At 52.7% G+C, this 17,053-nt stretch overlaps 1 protein-coding gene across 5 annotated transcripts in view; it reads right to left on the bottom strand.

The window, feature by feature from the left end:
* The window catches only part of SRCIN1 (SRC kinase signaling inhibitor 1), a 225,376-nt gene extending 216,306 nt beyond the window's left edge, over window positions 1-9,070 (bottom strand). For all 5 annotated transcript variants that reach the window (XM_032946607.2, XM_076060327.1, XM_076060330.1 and 2 more), the window contains exon 1: window positions 8,737-9,070. In XM_032946607.2, coding sequence (XP_032802498.2) covers window positions 8,737-8,860 — 124 coding nt within the window. In that variant the 5' untranslated portion in view covers window positions 8,861-9,070. The remainder of the gene's footprint in view (window positions 1-8,736) is intronic.
* Between the last annotated feature and the right edge of the window lie 7,983 nt (window positions 9,071-17,053).

Here is a 17,053-nt window from a genome sequence, read left to right as displayed (position 1 = left end):
GCTTATGCACGGTGCGTGGGGATTGGTGAGGAATTTCATGTCGAGTGGCGGCACGGGCAGAGCGCGCGGCATGGGATGGAGCGTTGTTTGGCACCGCGGTGATGGTGGATGGAGCGTGTGGCACTGCGGTGATGGTGAATGTAGAGGGGCACTGCGGTGATGGTGAATGTAGAGGGGCACTGCGGTGATGGTGAATGTAGAGGGGCACTGCGGTGATGGTGAATGTAGAGGGGCACTGCGGTGATGGTGAATGTAGAGGGGCACTGCGGTGATGGTGAATGGAGCGTGTGGCACTGCGGTGATGGTGAATGTAGAGGGGTACTGCGGTGATGGTGAATGTAGAGGGGCTAATAAAGTTCAGTGGTCGCCGTGACGCCAGGCTGAGGTGGCACCCTCGACGGATCTCGAGATTCACTTCGCCGAACTTCGTTTGGCTTTACGGGACGCCTGCCGTCCACCCAGTCGGCCCGCATGCTGTTGCACATCTGTGTGTGTGTGTGGTGTACGTCTGTGTGTGTGTGGTGTACGTCTGTGTGTGTGTGTTGCACGTCTGTGTGTGTGTGTTGCACGTCTGTGTGTGTTGCACGTCTGTGTGCGTGTGTGTTGCACGTCCGGCAAAACAACCCCCTACCTCCTCGCGGTGCCGGACGGACAACTCTGTCGTGGACAGTGCTGTGGGGGGAGGGCCAATTCCGATTGGCTCCTCCCCTCATGGCGTCTGTGACCACCACAGTGGCTAAACGGGGGCTCTTTACGGGTGCGAGGGGCTGGTAACCCCTCCACCTTCAAAAATGTACCACGAAACCACGACTAAAATATCTAACTAATAAGCTTGTGTCGGAGGCCCCGGGGGGACAGGCGTCTATTACGTCTCCTGGCCAAACCGCAATTGGCGGAGCCAGGAGATTGAATCTCTACCCTCGGGGCTCCTCCAGAAACAACGAAAAGCCACTTCGAGTGGCCAGGTGGAATGTTCGAACGCTCACTGTGGAGGAGAGGCTGCCACTCCTCTATCGGGTGCTGGACTGGTACCGCCTGGATCTCTGTGGCATTAAGGAGGTCTGGTGAACCGATTCTGGCTCCTGCCACCATGAAGGGTGGACAGTTCTCTACTCGGGGCAGCAGACTGCCAAACAACAGGGTGTGGCTCTTCTTTTGAACAAAATAATGAAGGGGGCGTGGGAGCGTGGCGGTGAGGTGTGGGAAGCTGTAAGCCCCAGGCTACTTTGGGCTCACCGTCCCATCAACCGGAGGCGAGGAGTGGTGGTCGTGGTTACTTATGCCCCCACCGTGGAGGGATGCAGGCAAAGTTGATGAGTCAGATGCCTTCTATGACCTCCTGTCACAGGTGCTGGCTAAAGTGGCCCCTCGGGATAGAGTCATCTTGTTGGGTGACTTCAATGCCCGAGTTGGTCATGATGCTGGCACCTGGTCTGGAGTGATTGGAGGGCATGGGCCAGATCAGCTCAATAACAACGGTAGGAGGCTGCTAGATTTTTGTGCAGCCCATGGGCTTGTAATTACCAACACGCTGTTCAGGCATCGGCGCATCCACACAACATCATGGATGCCGATGACTGGTACCAGCGGTGTCAAGATCGGCCTCTGTAGAGGAGGCCCGTGAAGGACGCTACTGGGCAATTGGAGGCAGTCGCCCTCCAACAACAACGGAGGGCGGAGGAGCGATGCTCACAACAACGAGCGGAGCGCCGGGTGGCTAAAGCACAGCAGGTTGGCACAGTAGGGGGCACAGGTGGTGCATCAGCCAGTCATCTCAGGCATCTTAGTCAGTCAACCAGTGGCACTTGGGTCTGCCCCGTGACCTCCTGCCAGCGGGCGTTCGACACTTCACGTGGCCTCAAGGTGTACATGGGCTGGCACAAGCGTCGTAGTGACGTCACCGCCACTTAGTGGCGAATGGCGGTTGTTGTTGTTGTTGTTCTTGCTTATCGCAAGGCAAGTTATCCAGGGGGCGTTCCAACTGGATCGCTCAATTGCCCTCCTCTGCTATACCCCTGCTGGAATCGCCAATCGGTGCTTTATCCAAGCGATCATGATAATTATTTTATATCATATGTATTTATTATATTCTATATATATTAGTATATTTGTTTTAACATTGACGGTTCGGGTGATCGTGTTAATTGCCAGGGTGGCAATGCAGAGTCAATTGACAATTTACCTGACGACTGCGATGATGATGGTGAATTCTGGAGATTCATTTGTATGATGATGATTCTGATGATTTTGATGATTCAATTCAGGATGCAACCAAGACAACAAGCAGGGCTCACTGTCAAAGCCCCCAATTATCCTACACTCTGGGGGGGGGGGGGTCGCTCATCACCCCCCCCCCCCCGTGCCCCCGTAGCTTGCGACGCCTCTAAACCCGGATTCAGCGCCAGGGACAAACCCTACCCCCATTTCCCCTCTGACCTATCACTGGATCACGCCTCTCTCTCTCTCTGTCTCCCTCGACGAAATATTAAAACGAACAAATCCTCGCCGTTTCTGCTGCACGATCGCGATGCGCGGTAGCGTTCAGATACCATCTCAATGCACATCGTACCGACGACGGTGATGGCGATTGTTACATTTGCATGGATCGTCAGGGATTGAGGTGGCTTTGGAAGGCATTCATCCAGCAGTGGATCGACCAAGCCTGATGATGATGATTCAGTGGTGAAGTTCAGCGATTAGCGCGCTGTGCTACGAACCCAGCAAGCCAAGATCGATTCCCACTCACAACCAATAACAGTGACGAATATCTGAACCTGTCCTGTGCCTCCCCTAGATCGACTCAGCCTCAAATAACTAGTGCCTTTGGTGCAATGCGGTAAACATCGCCACGAGGGAGACAAAGGCGGCCGGGCGTGGTGCTGGCCATCCACCCCCTCCATGGTTGCTCGTTAACAGCACTTGCCCCAGCAGTCTGTTAAGGCTATACGGGGGATCTTTGTCTTTGTGTGCACGTCGTCCACACGTGTGCATGCACGCAGCCTCGCACCCCCCCCCCCCACTCTCCCCCTCTTCTGCCCGCCACTCTATTGGTTTATTCAAATAGAATAATCAGCTCGAGGTACGAGCCCCCGACAGAAGCTCAGCGCAGCGCGACTGCAGATTACAGTAAATACCACAGGAAATGAATACGGGACCGGGGGTAGCCAAGCGCAATGTTCCATGCGGCATTGCATGCACATCCAACCCCCCCCCCGCCGCCCCTACTCCCCCGCAACCCCCACCCGAGTCAATCCCCCCAACCCCACACCCCCTCTCCCTTCCAGCTCTCCCTGAGAGACTCAAGGCGCGAGGGGCGCGCAGCGCAGACGGACGCCGTCGATAAGTCGTGGGCCGGGATCGCACTCAGAGCTGGGACCGCGGGTGTCGCAGCAGCGCTCCGTGTGCGAGGATCCCCGTCTCCGGCACGGCTCCGCCAACCTCGGGGAATCGTTTCAAGCAGCCGGAGCTGTCCGTGAATGAGCTCCGGAAAATATTACGGGGGGTGGGGGGTGCTTACAAAGCTTCGCACTCGAGAGACTCACGACGCATCAGAGAGACAAAGTCCACAGGCACCTGCGACTTAGAACTCATCAGACTCTGCAGACGAGTATGCCAGGCTGACATTGCCTGTGCGTGGGTGGTTGAATGCGTGTGTCGGTTGTTGAGTGTGTGTTGTTGTTGTGTTGTTGAGTGTGTGTGGGGTCGAGTGTGTGTGATATTGTGGTGTGTGTTGATGTTGTTGTGTGTTGATGTTGTTGTGTGTGTGGATGTTTACTCTTTGGTTCTATTCGGTAAAGTCACGTAGGTAAAAATAAAATAACAAAAAAATCACGACGTTTCGGCCACAACACAAGTGGCCTTCATCAGGTGAAGGGACCGGACTGTCCAGAGGACAGCGTTGGAATGAAGACAGCCAAGCCCAAGTCGCGTCCTTTAAGCTTTGTTATTTTTTTGTTATTTTTTGTTGTTGTTTTATTTTTACCTACGTGACTTTACCGAATAGAACCAAAGAGTATGGATCCTTGCAGTCACGAAAGCTTCAAATCTAGAATTGTGTGCATGTTGTGTGTGTGTGTTTCGATGTTGTTGTGTGTTGATGTTGTGTGTTAATGTTGTTGTGTGTGTGTTTTGATGTTGTTGTGTGTTGATGTTGTGTGTTAATGTTGTTGTGTGTTGTGTGTGTGTGTTGATGTTGTTGTGTGTTGATGTTGTTGTGTGTGTTGATGTTGTTGTGTGTGTGAGTGTTGTTGTGTGTTGTTGTTGTGTGTTAATGTTGTTGTGTGTGTGTTGATGTTGTGTGTGTTGTTGTTGTGTGTGTGATGTTGTTGTGTGTGTTGATGTTGTTGTGTGTGTGTGTTGATGTTGTTGTGTGTTGATGATGTTGTGTGTTAATGTTGTTGTGTGTGGTGTTGTTGTGTGTGTGTTAATGTTGTGTGTGTGCTGATGTTGTTGTGTTGATGTTGTTGTGTGTGGTGTTGTTGTGTGTGTTGATGTTGTTGTGTGTGTGGGTGTTGTTGTGTGTGTGTGTTGATGTTGTTGTGTGTTGATGTTGTTGTGTGTTAATGTTGTGTGTGTGTGAATGTTGTTGTGTGTTGTTGTTGTGTGTTAATGTTGTTGTGTGTGTGTTGATGTTGTATGTGTTGTTGTTGTGTGTGTGATGTTGTTGTGTGTGTTGATGTTGTTGTGTGTGTGTGTTGATGTTGTTGTGTGTTGATGTTGTTGTGTGTTAATGTTGTTGTGTGTGGTGTTGTTGTGTGTGTGTTAATGTTGTGTGTGTGTGTTGATGTTGTTGTGTGTGGTGTTGTTGTGTGTGTTGATGTTGTTGTGTGTGTGGGTGTTGTTGTGTGTGTGTGTTGATGTTGTTGTGTGTTGATGTTGTTGTGTGTTAATGTTGTGTGTGTGTGAATGTTGTTGTGTGTTGATGTTGTTGTGTGTGATGTTGTTGTGTGTGATGTTGTTGTGTGTTGATGTTGTTGTGTGTGATGTTGTTGAGTGTGTGTGTTGTTGTGTTGATGTTGTTGTGTGGGTTGATGTTGTTGTGTGTGTGTGTTGATGTTGTTGTGTGTGTCGTTGTTGTGTGTGGGGAGCGGTCGTGTAGCGGCTCGCCCCGAATCGCCGCGCACAACCCCCCCAAGCGTGCTCCGTTTCAGCCGGGACAGCCTGGAACGATGTTCCCAGGAATAGTTTGGGCACGCCACATCCCATCTCACCTGGCAGGGACCCTTAACCTGTCCCGTGGGTGGATCACCCAGCGGATATGCATCGACTAGCGCCAGTCATAAGGAATTGCCGCCAGCGGCCCAGGGCTGTACTCAGGGGGAATGCGCGCTGCCTGCAATGATCATCTGAGCAGGAAATCGCTTCGACTCCACGGGGCCGACAACGCTTGAACTTTCCTCCGCAAAATGGTACCCATTTTATCGACCCACACCCCTCGCCCCGGAAGGATGAAGGGACTGAGTCAACGCCCCGCAGCCGAGATTTAGGACTCGGCACCTTCTGTGAGCGTGATCGCTCGCTCGCTCGCTCCACCGCTGAAGCCACCTGGGCGGACACGCACTGCCCATGGCTTGGGGATCTTCGTGACGTTGCTGAAGGCGTCACGCGCTTCGGTGCGATAGCCACAGAAGGTTCGCGAGTTTTAATTCGGCACGCGCACGGGTCCGTGAGCGTGCATGGCGCAGGCTTTGTACAACCGCTGCCTTTATTAGGCACAGACGCACAGACACACAGACGGCGCGTATACCTGAGCCAGCACACCTGTGTTGGAGGGGCAGATAAGGACGGGGGGAGGGAGGGGGGTAAGGGAGGGGGGGGGGTACAGGTCCTCAGGGTTTGTCACCAGGCGTGCTCGTGACCTGCCGTCTTCTCTGGTGCGTGTCAATGTGTACGCAAGTCGCTGCGCATGCGTCAGTCTTTTATGGGCGCTCGCTAACGGCACTTGCGCCCCGACAGCGTGCTGAGGACTGTATCGGGTGACCTTTGTCTCTTTGTCAATTCGAGTGACTCCCCCCGGGTCGACTCCAGCCTTCGGCGGGGCGCGGCGTCGTGGCATCAGCGGCGGCGCGTTCGACGCCTGTTGCAGAGATTCACGGTTCGATCTCCGCGGCCGTCCGGGTTATTACTGCGGGATGTGGTACCAAACCGTGGCGAGACCACGCGTCCTCTGCTTGACATGCGCACGTTAAAGATCCCGTGATGTCGTTCGCAAGAGTTAGGCCATTGTGTGCCGGAGGGAGGGTCTAACATTGTTTGCCGAATGTGAAACGTTACCCGCACACCGCTCGTTTGGAATCACACTCGGCAACCATTGCGACATCCATCGCCCTCCCCCCGTCGCCCCCTGCTGCGAAAACGTGGCAGGACCCTCCTTAAAGAGAGTCACGAGACTAGGCGAGGCTTTTCCCTGGGTGAACAAGCGTTGTTGTTGTTAGTACGGTTAAGATGATGAGTACCTGGTGCGGTGTGTAAACATCAAAGACAGCCGGGCGTGGTGCTGCCGGCTCCAGCACCGTGCCGGCCCTCCTCGGTGCGTCTCGCTCACAACACTTTCCTCCAACGGTCGAAACGGGGCAGCTTTGTCATCATCATCATGACCACCACCACCACCAAATGTGATTTGTTTAAGTAAATATAATAACCGCACGTGTCCCGACTTCTTGGGCCACCCTGTGTATGGCTAACTGCATGTGGGCATGCATGCGTTATGAAACCGGAAACCTGAATTAAATCCCAGGTCACGAGTGCTGAATTGATCCTGACCCCCCCTCCCCCTTCACCAACCCGCACAGACCAGCGTGGGGACGCGTGGTTTAACAACCCCACAATGGCAACATTCCCCCGTGTAGCCTGCACACATTGTTGGGGCAAGTGCTGTTAGCGAGCACCTATGAGGGCCGGCACGGCACACGAGGGGGTGGGTGGCCAGCACCACACCCGGTCGCCTTTGTCTCCCCAGTGGCGATGTTTGTACACCGCACCAGGTACTTATTTGAGGCTGAGTCGACCTAGAAGAGGCCCCGGACCGATTCAGATAATCGTCACCGGTGTTGGCCATGAGCGGGATTCGAACTTGGGTCGTCAGCTTCGTAGCGCAGCGCACTATCCGCAACACATACAATCACACACAAACCACCTATACATACCGATACACGCCTATACGCACTTATGCATACATTGACAGCTGTACACACCCACCTGTATACACAGGCACCTATGTACACACACACACACGTGACTCCCATTGTACACGACCCTCTATGCCCCATGCTTGCGAGAAGAGGCGTGGATACGCGCCGAGTGGCTTTGGAAGCTCGCTGCAGGTGGCGATGCTGCTGTACTACGCGTACCTGTACAGCTGTATCAAGCTGTCTGTAGCTCTACCAAGGTGCAGCTGCATCCTGTATGCAGATCGCTGCAGATAGCTCTGGCAGTCGTGTATCTATTGACGGCAGCTGTGCCACACTGCACCGTGCTATAGCTGGCTAGAACAGACAAATCACTCTGCAGCTGTGACCATAACATGACTTGGATGTGCGTGGCGCTGCTGCATTTTAGATTCCCGCTCACACGACCGGCGTCCGTGGCTTCCCTAGGTCGACTCAGCCGTAAATGAGTACAGCACCCAGTGCTGTGTAAACATCAGCACTGGGGGAGACAAAGGCGGCCGAGCGTGGTTCCTGCCGCGCCACCCCCTCGCGTGCCGTTGCGGGATTAATAGAAATAGGTGCTCGCTGACAGCACTCGCCCAATAGTATGTGAAAGGCTATACGGGGGAACTTTCTCTTTTGTATTGTGGTGCAGCTGTAGCTTGCTGTGGATAGAGCGTGACACGGTGGACTGTATCTGTGTCGTGCTGTAGCCGGGTGTAGTTGTTGAACCAACGTGCGTGGCTGTAGCGTGGTCAGGGTGTACAGCTGTGCAGGCTGCTGTAGCCGGGTGTAGTTGTTGTACCAACATGCGTGTCTATAGCGTGATGAGGGTGTACATCTGTGCAGGCTGCTGTAGCCGGGTGTAGTTGTTGAACCAACATGCGTGTCTATAGCGTGATGAGGGTGTACAGCGGTGCAGGCTGCTGTAGCAGCTGTAGCTGCCTGCGTTTGAAGCGAGACGGCGATAGCGTCCGTATGGCGACGTTAGCCGTAGCTGCTGTATCTCAGCCACCGCGTGCTGTACCTCCGCAATGCTGTATCCCGAGCTGTATGTGTCGGTACCTGTGGCTACTAAAGGTTTCTGAATCTCGGTATCTGCACGCGCTTTTGCTGTGTCGATGCTGTTGGTAGCTGTATGCAACGTATCCATGCTGTGTGTAGCTAGCTGTAGGTGATGTTGGTGTAGTCTCGATCTCGCTAGACGTAATGTTGCTGCCTCCATGCTGTGTGTAGCTATAGTTGGTGATGTCGCGGTGTCCATGATGTAGCTGTTGCCGTATCCGCGATGTAGATGTCGCTGTTATTCACCGTGCCCGTCTGTGGCTGTCGCCTGTCTCGAGCTGCAGGTGCGAAACAACGCGAGCCACCAGCACCGCTCTGCCAGCGGCACGATCCTCGCTGCCGTGCTGCCAGAGGCGACGCGCGGCGTTCCCGCACCGCGCGCGCTGCCCCTGTGGCTACTGTCAGCACCCACCCAGCCCGACCTCCCTCATTCATCCGTGCTGTAACCATAGCCACCGTCACGCTCTCTCCGCCGCTCGATTCACGACGCCGTCACCATCGGAAACCCGAGGGCATCACTCACCCGACACAGCAGCCGCCGATGCCGCCGACGATGACGCTGCTGCTCCTGATGATGTCCGATCTCCCGCGCGGCTCTGAGTCTGTCTGCCTCCGGAGGGCATCCCCGAGTGGCGAGCCACGGACATGGCCTCCCTGGCTCCCGGCTTGGCTCACGGGAGCGCGAGGAGAATTTCACTCCCCGAGTTTATTTTTGGTGGCGGCGCGGCGGCGGCGGCCGTGGCGAGCGCGGGCGGCGATCGTCGGGATTCAGGACGCGTCCCTCTCGCTCCTCCTTGCTGCCTGCCTCTCCCGACCTTGCCTCTCTCTCTCTCTCTCCCTCCCCTCTCTCTCTCCCCTCTCTCTCCCTCCCCTCTCTCTCTCTCTCTGATACTCTCTCTCACCCCTTCCCTACGGCCCTTTCACCCCCCCCCTCTCCCCTACCACTGTGTACTTACCTCTCTCTCGTTCTTTTACGATCAGAGAAAACAAGAAGATGCTCGGTGTAGTCGGCACTTTGCTTCGTTCATCATTTAGTGTTTTTTTCAATGCTTTGCTTTATTTAACCCCTCCCCCCCCCCTCTTTTTTTTTATAAATGACAGATTTCACAATAGATTTCACGCTCTGCTCTCCTTACCAATTCCCTCTCTCTCTCCCCCCTCTCTCTACCCCCCCCTCTACCACCTCTCTCCCTACTCCATGTCGCTCTCTCTCCCTACCACTGTGTGTCTACCGATCGCTCGCTCACGCCCTCTCCGTACAATTGTATCCTCACCTCTGTCTCTCAACCATTCTCTCGAAATCACCCCTACGACCGCTCTCTCTCTCTCTATCTCTGTCTCCCGCGACCACTCTTGCTCAGCGTCTCCTTACCTCTCCCTGCCTATCCAGCACCCACTCACTCTATCCATATCTCTCTGCACCACACTCGCTCTCTCAACCACTCTCTTCAATTCACTCAGCAGCACCGCCACCCTCTCTCTCTCTCTCCTTCGCTCGTTCGCTGTCGTTCTGTCGCTTGCTCTCCCTCTCTCTCCGCTCTCCCCCTCCGCTCTCACTCTCCTTCGCTATCTCCCTCCAGCCCCCTCTCTCGCTCTCCGTCGCTCTCCCCTCTCCCTCCCCTCTCAAATCCACAGTCCGGAATCAATAAACAATCCCCTTCTCCTGCCGCCAGGACAGCCGCTGATATCCGAGAGATGCGTCTCGAACCGCTGGAGCGGTGGTGGTGGTGGTGATGATAATAATGGGACCCACCAACCAAGATTCTCCTATTCGAGAGGTTCCTGCTGCTGCTACCTCGCATAGGGTGACATGTCTGGCCAGTTATCTTCATATTGTATTAAAGAGAACCTTACGATTAGCACGGTTGGCTACGTACGGTGCAAAATAAGTTCAACACGCATCGCATTAATCGGTGCATTGAGTACGACGAGCTGTGCACCAATCCGTACTGACCAGCGTGGTGAAGTATGGTCAAACACCCCCCCCACTCCCCCCCATCTCAACCTCAACCGTGGCCGACACGGCGGCGTATGTAGACCTTCATCCAGCAGTGAATTGACCACGACCAATGATGACAATGATGTTTTATTTTTCCTCCATGAGTACGAACAGTAGTATTTCTGTGAGCCGGTTTCCAAACCCGCGGTGGTCCGTTTGTAACATTCTCATCAAATATCACGGAGCATAAGTCCTCCCCTTCTCGGTATTATCATCAATGCCGCTGCTGCTGCTGCTGTTGTTGTTGTTATCTGCAATTGCTCATCCGTTTTGGCACATCCCGTTAGAGGTGGTGGGCTGGGGTTGTGGATGGATGGGTAGGGGAGGAGGGGGAGGAGGGGGGAGGGAGGAGGCCGTTGAGCGACGCTCAAGGCGGCCGTCAATACCCAGGGAATCTCTCGATCTCGACTGCTGGAATGAAGGATCGTCGTCCGAAACGTCGCCTGTGATATATAATGTTCAGTTTGCGGAATGCGCTAATGAAGAATGCGTCCTTGCTATTTGTGTTTGCGTGCCATCGCCAACGCTGTATTAAAAAAATATATAACCCCGTTGATCAATAGCACGGGGGGAGCGTTAAGTGGTGGGAAGGGAGGGAGGTCGTGGGAGAGGGGGCGGGGGGGGGAGAAGTGGGGGGCAGGGGGAGAGAAGTGTGGGCGCGTGGGTGGGGAGGGAAGCAAGGGGGGAGGGGTGGTGCTCAGCAACCCGCCCACTCTCTACCGTAATCACCCGACACGCAGCGTCCGCGGCCGTCAGCCACGCGCACTGTGGCGGGGAACGCGCCGAGTCGGCGTGCGCGTCGGGGCCCTGATGCGCCGCGCGTCGCCGCGTGTCGACGCCGATGCAATGATGACCCTATGATGACCCAATGATGACCCTATGATGACCCAATGATGACCCTATGATGACCCAATGATGACCCAATGACCCAATGATGATCCAATGACCCAATTATGACCCAATGATGACCCAATGATGATCCAGTGATGACCCAATGGTGACCCAATGATGACCCAATGACCCAATGATGATCCAATGACCCAATGATGACCCAATGATGACCCAATGATGATCCAGTGATGACCCAATGATGACCCAATGATGATCCACTGATGACCCAATGGTGACCCAATGATGACCCAATGACCTAATGATGATCCAATGATGATCCAATGACCTAATGATGATCCAATGATGATCCAATGATGATCCAATGATGACCCAATGATGATCCAATGACCCAATGATGACCCAATGATGATCCAATGATCCAATGATGACCCAATGATGACCCAATGATGATCCAATGATGACCCAATCATGGCCCAATGATGATCCAATGATCCAATGATGATCCAATGATGATCCAATGATGATCCAATGATGACCCAATGATGACCAAATGTTGACCCAATTATGACCCAATGATGACCCAATGTTGACCCAATGATGACCCAATGTTCACCCAATGATGACCCAATGATGACCTAATGTTGACCCTATGATGACCCAATGATGATCCAATGATGACCCAATGATGACCCAATGATGACCCAATGTTGACCCTATGATGACCCAATGATGACACAATGATGACCCAATGATGACCCAATGTTCACCCAATGATGACCCAATGATGACCCAATGTTGACCCTATGATGACCCAATGATGATCCAATGATGACCCAATGATGACCCAATGTTCACCCAATGATGACCCAATGATGACACAATGATGACCCAATGTTCACCCAATGATGACCCAATGATGACACAATGATGACCCAATGATGACCCAATGATGACCCAATGATGACATTCAATGATGACACTCCATTGTCGACCGCCTCTTCTTCCCACTGCCGTCGTGAAATCACCACCACCACCATCATCATCAGTTCAACATGCAGTCAAGCAGCAGGCTTTCGTGACCAATATAATTCATAATCGAGGGGGGGTGATTTTTGTTGGGGTTATATCGCGTAAATATAAATGTGTCGTTAAACCCGCCACCACCCGACACAGTCAATTAATAAGAGGTTTGTCACGCAAGCAAAACATGCAAATTCGTTACGAGGACAGCACAGCGGTGTGTTAGAGAGGAAAACCCACAACATTTACAATCAAGTACGACGTTTCGCAGGTAATTACAGCCATGCTCATCAGGCGACAGCCAGATTTGTGGAGAAATCCTCCTCCCGTTTCACCATCATCACCACCACGACCACCAAGAGCCCGCCATTCGCCACTCAGCGACGGCGACGTCATCACCACAACGCTTGTGCCAGGCTAGATGCACGTCGCGGTCATCACGTGGAGTGTCGAGGTCTCGCTGGGAGCAGGTCAAGGGGACAGGCACAGGTGTTATTAAAACAACAACAACCGAGCAGACAATGTTATTAATCATTCATGTCACCACCAAGGTGCTGTAGAGGAACCAGGATGACGTTTGTGAGTTGCCCTACCAGCGGTGCTCCCCTCTGTGTGACTTGCTGCGTTTTAACCGCCCGACGCTCTGCTCGATGTTGTGAGCGTCGCCTCTCCCACCCCCTGTTGATGTTACAGTGATGATTTTGTACGTTTGCCCACTGACAAAGAAATGATCAGTCTATAATTTTAATTTTAGGTTTATTTGAAGTGAGAGACAGAATAACAACAACAAAATCCAGAAAAACGCATGTCAAAAATGTTATAAATTGATTTGCATTTTAATGAGGGAAACAAGTATTTGACCCCCTCTCAATCAGAAATATTTCTGGCTCCCAGGTGTCTTTTATACAGATAACGAGCTGAGATTAGGAGCACACTCTTAAAGGGAGTGCTCCTAATCTCAGCTTGTTACCTGTATAAAAGACACCTGTCCACAGAAGCAATCAATCAATCAGATTCCAAACTCTCCACCATGGCCAAGACCAAAGAGCTCTCCAAGGGCTACAAGACCAATGCCAAGCAGCTTGGTGAGAAGGTGACAACAGTTGATGTGATTATTCGCAAATGGAAGAAACACAAAAGAACTGTCAATCTCCCTCGGCCTGGGGCTCCATGCAAGATCTCACCTCGTGGAGTTGCAATGATCATGAGAACGGTGAGGAATCAGCCCAGAACTACACGGGAGGATCTTGTCAATTATCTAAAGGCAGCTGGGACCATATTCACCAAGAAAACAATTGGTAACACACTACGCCATGAAGGACTGAAATCCTGCAGCGCCCACAAGGTCCCCCTGCTCAAGAAAGCACATATACATGCCCGTCTGAAGTTTGCCAATGAACATCTGAATGATTCAGAGGACAACTGGGTGAAAGTGTTGTGGTCAGATGAGACCAAAATGAAGCTCTTTGGCATCAACTCAACTCGCCGTGTTTGGAGGAGGAGGAATGCTGCCTATGACCCCAAGAACACCATCCCCACCGTCAGACATGGAGGTGGAAATATTATGCTTTGGGGGTGTTTTGTGCTAAGGGGACATGACAACTTCACCGCATCAAAGGGACGATGGACGGGGCCATGTACCGTCAAATCTTGGGTGAGAACCTCCTTCCCTCAGCCAGGGCATTGAAAATGGGTCGTGAATGGGTATTCCAGCATGACAATGTCCCAAAACACACGGCCAAGGCAACAAAGGAGTGGCTCAAGAAGAAGCACATTAAGGTCCTGGAGTGGCCTAGCCAGTCTCCAGACCTTAATCCCATAGAAAATCTATGGAGGGAGCTGAAGGTTCGAGTTGCCAAACGTCAGCCTCGAAACCTTAATGACTTGGAGAAGATCTGCAAAGAGGAGTGGGACAAAATCCCTCTTGAGATGTGTGCAAACCTGGTGGCCAACTACAAGAAACGTTTGACCTCTGTGATTGCCAACAAGGGTTTTGCCACCAAGTACTAAGTCATGTTTTGCAGAGGGGTAAAATACTTATTTTCCTCATTAAAAATTTTTGACATGCGTTTTTATGGATTTTTTTGTTGTTATTCTGTCTCTCACTGTTCAAATAAACCTACCATTAAAATTATAGACTGATGATTTCTTTGTCAGTGGGCAAACGTACAAAATCAACAGGGGATCAAATTCTTTGTACCTCACTGTATGTTGGGCGGCTGCGGCGTGAAGTGATCGCGCTCTGTCGCGTTACCCCATTCGTATGCTTCGCAGAAGGGCCATCGCTCGAAACGTCGCCTATTGTACATTTGTGTTATTGACGAATGTGTTGAGTGTTGTGTTCATGGCTCGTGTGCACCGATGCAGACGCAGCGTCACCGAATGATGTGCCACGCCCTGGAGAGACAAAGGCGGCCCGCGCGTGATGTCGGCCACAGCCACCGATCTGTCCAAAGAGTGCTGCTCTCTTAGCAGCACGAGTCCCGACATTGGTGTGTGCGTGTGTGTGTGGCGTGTGTGTGTGTGTGGCGTGTGTAGCGTGTGTGTGGTGTGTGTGTGTGTGGTGCGTGTGTGCTGTGTGTGTGGCGTGTGTGTGCGTGTGGTGTGTGTGTGTGGCGTGTGTAGCGTGTGTGGCGTGTGTGTGTGGCGTGTGTCTGTCGTGTGTGTGTGGCGTGTGTGTGTAGCGTGTGTGTTTGTGACGTGTGTGTGTGGCGTGTGTGTGTGTGGCGTGTGTGTGTGGCGTGTGTGTGAGCTACACGGTGGGATCTCTGTGCCGTGTGATAAGTGTTCTCTCTTACGCGTCAATTCACGCCGCGTTGTTTTGAATTGTTGTTTCCTCGCTCGGCCTAAGGGGACGCGCACAATGGGACGAGCGTCCGTCCCGTGGCATCACCCCGTGTCGCCCTCCAACCCCGCACCTCTGTTGGGCGCGGTTGGCTACGTACGGTGCGAAAGGGGTTCAGCACACATACAACTCATCCGAGAAGTCTTAGCTAGTAGCGTTGAAGAGTAGGCCAAACTACCCTCGACGAGGGATTGTCTCGGGACTCATCGATTGGAGGCTCCTTCTGCCAGCAGTGTCGTGAGCGAACGGTTGCAGGGATGCGCCTTTGGCTCTCACCGTGCCTTTAAGTTATTTTTGTTCGACCTATGAGACGTCTCCGCGTGATTACTAATCTCCGATTTGCATAAATCTCCAGCGGGTGAAGGAGTAGCAGTTCACGACACAACAACAAAATAACAGAACTAAAGGAAAGCCACTTTTCCCGACGTGGCGGAGAGTGCGATGTGATGTGATTATGAACTGTAATGTGATGCGATTACGAGTGTAATTAAGGACTTTGATTGCAATGAGCGGTGATGAAGGTCCTGCTAATGCATCGTGGCGAGCAGTGATTACTGCTCGTGGCTGCAAGGGGTGGAACGCAAAATATATACACACATACACAGAACACACACAACACACATACACACAGAACACACGTGTCATGCATACACACAGGACACACACAGGGCATATACAGACACGCAAGACAGACATACACACGGGACACATGCATACACAGGACAGACACGGACACATACACAGGATATACATAGATACACAGGGCACACATATGCACAAGAGACACACAACTACAGTACATAGGACATACACAGGAAGCACATCCACAGCACGCACACTGTCGTAGCTTCACATACACACAGGATACGCTGCGTAGATCACCACAGGACGTGACCGTATCACACACAAAGACAACGATCTTCGTGCAGCCTGTCACAGACTGTAGAGGCAAGTGCTGTTAGCGAGTAGCATCTATGAAGGCCGGCACGGCACACGAGGGGCTGGGTGGCCAGCACCACGCCCTACCGCCTTTGTCTCTCCAGTGGCGATGTTTACACACCGCACCAGGTACTCATTTGAGGCCGAGTCTACCTAGGTGAGGCCCGGGACCGGTTCAGATAATCGTCACTGGTGTTGGCTACCGCTCCCCACTCACACAGACACCAGCCGAGCTCACTCCCACAGTCGCGATGCGCAAACAACACGCAGAGCCCCACCGGCTGCACGAGCAACGAATGCCCCACACGCTCCTCACACCCGACAAAGACAAAGATCCCCCGTATAGTCTTAACAGGCTGTTGAGGCAAGTGCTGTTAGCGAGTGGTGTGCTGCAGTCGGTACCACCTTTGTTTCCCAAGTGCCGATGTTTTGGGGGTTTTTGACAAACCGCACCAGGTACTCATTTGAGGCTGAGTCGACCGAGAGGGAAGCCCAGGACTGGGTTCGGATATCCCCAACTGTTATCGGTCGTGCGTGAGTGGGATTCGAACTCTGGTGGTCGGGTTCTTCGCGAAGTGCGCTAACCGATGCGCCACTGCTCCTACATGCACACGCACATACACACGCACAGAGGTGCACACGCACGCAAGGCGATACCTGCACAAACGCAGAGACGCCAGGACACGACCATTCCTAACTCTTTACCACCACCTCGTGGTTAAATTACCCGGTGGATATTTTTGTTTTTATCTTTCAAATCCCAAAACGACATTGAATAGTAAGCTCTGCAAATGCGTTTTCCGGCTGTTACCGCGTGTTAATTGACGCGATGTCCGACGTTTGGCTCCACGTGCTGGGAGCTTCCTCAGGAACCGGGAGTGAAACGTCGGACATCAGGCCGCGACAAGCTGTACTGTACAGCACAAACTCCGAGAAAAATCCGCCGAGCAGTGGCCTTGTAGTTTGAATCCATGAAAAATAATTAACCCGTTACACGCTGCACGCGACCTATAATTGTGAAACACGTCCCACGTGACAGCGCTAAGCAATGAACGCTGTGTGCGTCACGATGAACACGTGTGCACACACGTGGTACAATCATCGGGCGAGTGCAGCGTGGAACGAATTAAATAGTATTTGAATGGGGAGGACTAAATTTGTGAAATGTGGAAAGATGGAGTGTAG

The sequence above is a fragment of the Petromyzon marinus genome, chromosome 4 (assembly GCF_048934315.1).
Source record: "Petromyzon marinus isolate PM22_M1 ecotype Great Lakes invasive population chromosome 4, UKy_Petmar_22M1.pri1.0, whole genome shotgun sequence".
Taxonomy (NCBI): Eukaryota; Metazoa; Chordata; class Hyperoartia; order Petromyzontiformes; family Petromyzontidae; genus Petromyzon; species Petromyzon marinus.
Note: the sequence above shows the minus strand (reverse complement) of the source record. Positions and strands in the feature narration are given on the sequence as shown.